The 8,268-nt window shown below is 36.6% G+C and overlaps 1 protein-coding gene across 1 annotated transcript; it reads right to left on the reverse strand.

Moving 5' to 3' along the window:
- Positions 1-6,195: 6,195 nt before the first annotated feature.
- LOC5577937 (angiopoietin-related protein 1) lies at positions 6,196-7,842 on the reverse strand. Its single transcript, XM_001663558.2, has 3 exons — positions 7,824-7,842; positions 6,798-7,716; positions 6,196-6,742 (listed from the first exon to the last, which is right to left on the reverse strand). Exons 2-3 carry the CDS (start codon positions 7,697-7,699, stop codon positions 6,634-6,636), a joined length of 1,011 nt encoding a protein of 336 aa, XP_001663608.2. The 5' UTR covers positions 7,700-7,716; positions 7,824-7,842; the 3' UTR covers positions 6,196-6,633.
- Positions 7,843-8,268: the final 426 nt, after the last annotated feature.

Here is an 8,268-nt window from a genome sequence, read left to right on the forward strand (position 1 = left end):
ACCTTTTAAGCTTGCCGCCGCAAATTTTCGTTTTCCCCAATTTGAATACATGCGCTTCGCTGAGAGAACGGAGCCTGTTTCGACCATAGTTTCGGTCCACAAGGAGCGTAGTCCAAAGTCATCTCATAGACTTTATTACATCATTTAGGATAATTTATGGGTGCGATAAAGAAAGTGAGTGCAAAGGAAAGCGAAGCATTTTCATTTTTTTTTTCTTTCATCCACGAAGCTTTGGATTTGTAAACAGAGGTGAATCATGCAGATGTTTGTAGCGGGCGAAATTGGATTTGAGGTTCGGTGGGTTGTTGGAAAAGGGACATGGATGGTTTGGAGTAAACGTAAACAAGATGGATCAATATTTATACTAGGGAAATCAAAAAGAAAACAAATAGGCTAGCATTGAACCTTCAATGCAACTGAAATTGATTACAATTGTATTTATTTTATTGTACCACTGACGCGAGTAAGCTTCCATAGGAACATATTCAAAAATTATTCAAATTGTCACCATTGTTGCGAACCATTCACGGATAAAAATCTGATCCGTACACCATGATTTACAAATCATGAAATTCATAAATTGGTTAGGTCATAGTATCAGGATCACAAATCATGGTTCCTGGAGTCATAATCATGAATCCTCATAAGCGTAACATCCAGTGTGAAAATACTAAGCGGTGCACTTAGCTCAGTGACGTAACTAGGGTTTTTGGGGGCCCGGTACGGAGTTCGATTTAGGGGCCCTCAAAATTAGGATCGGCGCCGTCTAAATGTAAGACACTAATGTGAAACCGACTGTTGAAATAAACATTGAACAAAAAGCTTTTGTAGAATTATGACTAAAGTGATTGAACTAATGTTGATATGTTGTTGTAATAGTTTAATGGAAAAAATGTCAATTAATGGGCATACAGTTATTTTTTTCTAAATTCTTGTTCAGGAACATAAAATTTAATTGACATGGAAGTGGAAATTTTAGCTGGCGAAGTAACGCTGGAAAGCAATGATTCATTCATGATTAATTAACTATTCTAAGAAAATTTGGACGTTTCCTCAATTTTGTGTTTTTGAGTCAGGATTGATTTTGTTGTTCCTGATAAAAAAAATGCCTTTCAGATCGATACATTTGCTTAAAATAAATTACCATATGAACTCCAATGTTTTCTTCAGCAGCTCATTTTCTGATTTTCACGGACTTCCGAAGGATTTCATTTTAGACCATCTAAAACTCAACGTAGAATTTTTCTATGAGTAATCATAGAAGGTACCTCAGAGATTCCAACAGAGATTTTTCAAGAAAATCATAAATGTTCAAGGAATGTATTCAATGATTTTACCATCACTTTCTTAAAACTTCCTTCAAGATTCTCGTTTGCAACCTCTTCGAGATTTCAACTATTATTTTTCCTGATATGTTCTAGAATTTTCTTCAAAATTATCGTTCAGATGTCAACCTGAGAATTCCTTCAGGAATTACTCCAGTGATTGTTACTTAGACTCCTTCAGGAATGATTCTAGAAATTATAGGAAAAAATCCCAAAGATGTCTTCAAAGAATTTCCCCAGTCATTTTTCTGGAATATCTCCCGAATGTGATCAAGGATTTTTTTTTTCAGAAATTACTGGTGTTTTTTTTTTCAAAAATCCGGGAGATATTTCAGAAAGAAATGTCAAAGTAACATCTGATGAAACTTATTTTATTTTTAAAGTACTTCATGATGAACTACCACAAAGTTCTCTGAAAGAGCTCTTGAGGAAGTTTCGAAGGATTTCGTAAGTGAATTGCTAAGATCAACTATTGAATAAGCCATGAAGGTTTTACTATAAAAAATACACGAGAAGTTTTTGGAGGAACTGCAGGATTAATTTCGCATGACATGTGGGAGAAATCGTTAGAGTTATTTCTGAAGGTGCTTTATGAGGCATCCCAGGTCAAATTTGAGGTCATTGAAGACTCTTCAATGAAGAGGAATTCCTGGAAGATTATTAAGTATATATTCTCGAATAATCCCTGGAGGAATTTTAGGAGCACCTCCTAGGGAAAATGTGGATGAATACTTGATAGAATGCAGATAATTCCTGAAATGATAACTAGAGGAACTGGCATAGCCTTTTTGGGACGGACGATTTTTCACTTTTCGAATCATTTTTCTCTTGCTAAGTGGTAACGCTTTAGAATGAATTGTGCACTTCATAAGGTGTTAATGTAACTCATTGGCTATGGATAATTGAAGACGGAAAGAAATTATATGTGAATTTGACTCCGTACGTTCCATTTCAAAAACAGATCCGCATGGTTATTAAATTAATTAACTCATTGCGCGTGGTAAAGATGGATAAATTATGGTTGAAATTATGAAAAAAATCCACGTCCTCGGCTGGGATTTGAACCCAGGACTCTTGTATGCTAAATCGCACTCGATCTGCACGCGTGTGTAATATACATGAGATGGATGGATGTGGGTTATGAAAAGGGTCCGCGTGATCTGTGGGGATTTGTATTCGAAACTTGTAACCAACGAAACTAGTAACCAACTTACTTGTTTGGTAAAGCGCTCGTCTAGCATACAAGAATCCTGGGTTCAAATCCCAGCCGAGCACGTGGATTTTTTTTCATAATTTCACCTATAATTTTTCCATCTTTACCACGCGCAATGAGTTTATCAATTTTCCCAGCACTATTGTGATCCTTCGGCCCGAGAGGGATAGGAACTCAAGCAACACAGTTTGTTTCAACTCAAGAATAAACATATATCTTGAAACTAATCAGAATTGAAAAAAGATGAAAAAATGACTTTCAATTGCACTGAATAGCAACGCAAAAAGCGCAAAAGGCGAAGCCTGTTTGCAACATGTTTTTGTTTTAGAGAAAATGCATATTTGTTGCAAAATACTTAAAAAAAAATTCAGACAAAAATATAAACGAGAATCGAACTCCCGACTGTCCACCAGCTGTTCGAAAAATAAGCGTCTACATTGGGTTGTTGCTTATTACTTTACTGCACCCTTCGGAATACTTACTGGCAAAATATGGACACGCCCCACAGAGCTAAAGTTCTTGTAAAAACATTCGCGCATCATATGAGAAACACCATATAAGTAAACAAACAAACTGTTGCTAGAACATGTTTTCGTTGTTACATCATACTTAAAGTGCAACTCAACTATACTACAACTTGATTGAAACAAACAAACTTTTAGCTGTCAAACACGTAGTTTAGTGCAACTTTCACGCAACTGGGATGAATCTTTTTGAGTTGTGGATATTAAAACGTAACTTGCATGGAATGAAGTTATGTTGCGGACGCTCTCAATGAAAGTTTATTGAAACATAACATTCAAATTGGCATTTTTGGAGAAGTTGCAAGAGTTTGTTTTTAAAGTTACAGAACACATCTTGATAAACTTGACTTCATTGATGCTTGCAGAGGACATTTGTAACAAATCTCTCCGTTTCAAGAATGTTAGACGTCAAACACGGGATTGAAATGCAAGTTCATTGGAACGACAATGAAACCTTATGAGCTTTTGATTAATATGCAACGGAACTAGAACTAGGTAAGTTACAGATGCTTTTATTGATACATCTTTGAAACCATTTTTGGGAAGCATTTCTTTGAAAGATGTTTCGCGTGCTACTTGGGAATTCTCGTAGATCTTCCTGAAAAAATCTTCATATGAATTTCTTAAAAAATTGTAGACTGTTTTTTTTTAACGTACCTCCTATAGGGAACTTTGGAAGATCTTCTACAGTGCCAACTGGGAAAATTAATATAGCCGAGAAAAGCGTTGGACTGCTTATGTATTTCCTGAAGCAAATTACGAAAAATATCCCTTAACCATCCCTTGAAACAACAATGGAATTTTTTTTGGAAGACTTGGTGGTGGAATCAATAGAGACATTTCTGAAGGAGATCCCAGAAGTATACCTGAGTAGATCTTTGTATAGATCACTAGGAGAATTCCTATGGTTTTCCTGAAGGAATCTGAAAGAAAACTCCTGAAGAGCCTGTGAAAAAAACCGTGTAATAGTCTCTGAAGGTTTCTTTGGAACCTCTTGAAGCAAGATTCACTGCTAGCATAATAAAGAAAATAAGAGACTTTAAAGACAATTTCGCCTACAATAGAGACTTTCATGATCTACATTGCATTAAATTAGAGACTAAGCTTTTAAAATAAGACCTACTACCAGTCTATTTGAGCACACTATGGCCTGAAGATGGTAACTGATTTATTTTTCCAACTATAAATTGAAATGAAAATCAGCTAGTTTAAGAATATGGTCTATAACATACCTCCAAATCAGTTTCAGATACAAATATGCCGCACATTTAGGTAGATTTGTCTGAATTACTAAATTTAACCGAGTTATCGAGAATGAATTTTGAATAATACCTAAGGCTATTCTAATCACTAATATCATTGATCATGGGGCCCCTACACATTGCTGATCAAGGTCTTCTTCTGAACTGAATTAGTATCTGCTTGTTTACTTGTTACTTTTCTAAAAATCAATAACATAATATGAAATTAAATTCTTGCCACAATTTGGGGGCCCTCATGAACTTGGGGCCCGGTGCGGACCGCACCCACCGCACCCCCCTAGCTACGCTACTGACTTTGCTTCATCTCATTCGTATCGATCACTCTTAATTCAAGATGACGAAGCGGTTGAGTGGTAGAGTACGTGGCTCACAATCGAAAGGTTCTTGGCTCGAAACTCAATGTATGCTATTTTTAGCTTTTTTTTATTTTGTTGATCATAAACGGATGCGCGACTCAGCATTTTTGGAATTTGAATCATGATTCCGAGCAATCAGCTACAAAAATCTAACGCGTGTGTTGCGTAATGGCAATCTGACTCATGATATCATGAGTCCAAATCATGGGGTATTTTCATAAGACGAAAACACGCTGGAATCATGATATCATGAGTCATAATCTTGTTTTTGGATTCTGATTTTTACCCGTGTTGAAAAAAGTTGAAAACCATGATAACAAAACTATGATAACAAACCTAAGAGCTGTTTTGCGGAATGCCTTAAAATGAATGAAAAACTACGAATTTAGTACTATACCATTTAATTCCAATAGAGTTTGCAATACGCGTATTTATCAAAGGATACAAATTCTAGTGGATAATAAAAGGTATAGTACTAAATTTGTTTGTTTTCTCATTTATTCATTGAAATATGTTGAGATACTTATTTATACAACAAGGTGCAAAATTAAGATTTTTTCAGCTCGAGTTGTACATTTATTCAACGAGGCTCGCCGCGTTGGATAAATACAACGAGTGCTGGGAAAATCGAGTTTTGAAACAAGTTGCATTCAATATGTTTTGCTATTACGAGAAATGCCGTTTCATTGAATTATTTCCAACAGTATATCATATTTCAAGAACATCCACATGGCCATAATAGTTTAATATACTTTTAATGTAATATAAAATAAATAATTTGTTCTCATTTATTTTAATAGAATAAACGGGATCTAACTATTTTTATATCCTATTTTTCCTTCATCTTACCTAGCGTGTTTAAAAAAAAACTGCTTCAAAATTGTCACAGTAGACCCATCTCCACGTTCGTTTGACGAAGAAAAACCATAAATCATACATCGCAATAACCGAACCGAACCACTCACGCATTCCCGATCAAACACATAAAACATTCCTTTTTCAATAAACACTTCATCACCAATATTTGAATAACGCATTCATTATAGACGTTTACCTTCTCGAACAAGGAACATGCTCGTCCTTGCCACCCAATCAGGCGAGCCGAATCCTGTTCGAAAGGAGCAACAAGGATAACGACGACGACAACGAACGAAGGCGGAAGTGAGCATTGAAGCGGTAAAAAGAAAAATTCGAACCATGACTTCTTGGCTGTTGGGCGACCCACCTTACGACACGCACCCCCATCCACTACCGCCGGTACGGGGTCTAGTATGAATGATCGACCTTTCGAGTTAACCCACAGTAAATGCTCACTCTCACAAGATACACAACATGCATGGACGACGCTATGGGAGGAAGTACAAGGTAAACAAAAACATACGCCCCCGCTGATGTGGCCAAAACAAGCATCAATGACGGTGAACGCCCGAAGGTGCAAACCTGGTACGATCTAGACGAAAATAAAGGACGACAGTTAGGGCGATACGCATCGAATGTTGAATAGCAGCTCCCAAATTATAGTTTTTATATTCTTTAATTTGTTTCACTAAAAATATTCATTTACAATATCTAGTTGTTTTTTTCTGGACAACAAATGTGAATGATTATTTTGTGAATCTATCATCAAACAATTATGACCATTTTATCAACAACATACCGTTTCGATTCATACTACGGACACTTTAGGACTCAGTGAAGTATAACTTATCAAAAATCATACAAAGAAAATCATTATGAATAATTTCTATGCGTTATCAAGCCTTTAAAACTCTTAGTGGAATACCTATAAGTAGATGAAAAACCGAATTTAGTACTGTACCATTCAATTCCACTATAATATGTATCCTTTGATAAATTCGCGTATATCGACCTCAACTGTAAGGCCGTCTTCAGTGTCGTGTACTAGACTCGACTTCTAGTTCTAGTTTTATTCGCGTTGTGATAGATGTAGGCCTAAATTTCTCGTATCATCATTGTAGTTGATTTTAGTCCTTCCTTCAAAGAAAATCCTTCCCAGTGTATAATGTTTCTTTTCGTCAAAACGTATGGTTGGTTCAGATCACTAGAAATTGAATTAAATAAATATTTTTCAAACGAAATTGAAATTATATACTGACCTTGTATAGCCACAGCCATACCACCAAGCACTCATGCAGCCTTTTGCATAACTATAAAGACAGTTCGCATTCTCTCTATCCATTGTGGAAAATTTCTTTCCTCTATGGAAACCCAATGCATCAACAGCCGTCCCGTAAAAGTTTCCAAGCTTTTTCAAAGCGAACATTTCCTCCTCACTGCCTATCGCAAAATCATCATACCTCGCAAATTTGACGGTCGAATTGTTCGCTTCCAGCTCCACAATCAGCTCGAATCTTCTATCACTGGTTAGTCGGTGCAATAGTTCCAACCCAAGCCAAAATTCACCGTCCACTGTTCCGAATCCGTTCTTGTAATGTGTCCAGTTGCGGAAGAAATCCACCGATCCGTCAAAGCGACGCTGAAACACCAACCAACCTCCACCGAACTTTTCCTGTTCGCAATACACTTCGATCGTGTTTTCGTTGCTGAATGGTCTTAGCCAAAATTTTCCGGATTTTGATGACACTAGATGCTTGCAAGATTTGTCGGGAACCAGGGTCTTGATCAGTTTAAGATCGCTTTTCATTGTAGAGAAGTTGATTTCTACTGTTTGCTGCAATTGACTGATTGATTTTTCAATTTCCTGTGTTACATCACTCACTTTATTTCGATTTGGTTGTTTTTTGCAGCGAAAGTCCTCTTGATTGATCCTTTCATTTTCAAATCTTTCCAAGCGATGCGTGATCGTTGTTTCGAGTTTATCTAAACGCTCCAAAATCTGTTTGTTTGTTCTTTCTATGAGATTTTTCATGTCTGCGTTCACTGCTCTGAACTCGTTCTCCAGTAATTGGAGCTTCCGGAACAATAAGTTACATCCAATGCCACCACAATCATTGCTGCTGACTTCAGGGACTGCTTCCACGATTACACCATAGAACATTTGTGCATTACATATCACTGCCAAGGGAATAAAGATTATCATTTTAAAAGACATTTCTGATCACAATTGGAACAGTCTGATGAATACTATGAGAAATTAGTTGCAAACCATACAGCCAACTCACAGAAAACAGATGCTATATTATCATTCCCAACACACTTGATAAGAAAGTGTTTATTATGTTAGACAGCTACTGATGATCAAGCGTTACGCGATAAGACATGGACAACCCGAGTAGGAAAAGGATACTCCACATTAATTATCACAATATGTGAACTTGCTATAACGATCCGTCACAGATCAGTATTAAAGTCAAATTCTAAAATCTTAAAATGATGATAATGAATTTTAGGGCTGTTCGGTAGAATACATGTAAGTTAATAAAATGAGCATGAACATGATCATGAGCATAGATGACCGTACAATTCGTAGTTGCTACTCCGTGATTGACCAGAGCAATCGAAGTTGCACAGATATTTAGTGAATGGGGCTTAGGATTAGCTTACCACTCTCAATGTGCACAAATCAAGAGCTCAAACTTTATAAGTCAATTACGGCGCCGGCCACGT

This window comes from Aedes aegypti, chromosome 2 (assembly GCF_002204515.2).
Source record: "Aedes aegypti strain LVP_AGWG chromosome 2, AaegL5.0 Primary Assembly, whole genome shotgun sequence".
Classification (NCBI taxonomy): domain Eukaryota; kingdom Metazoa; phylum Arthropoda; class Insecta; order Diptera; family Culicidae; genus Aedes; species Aedes aegypti.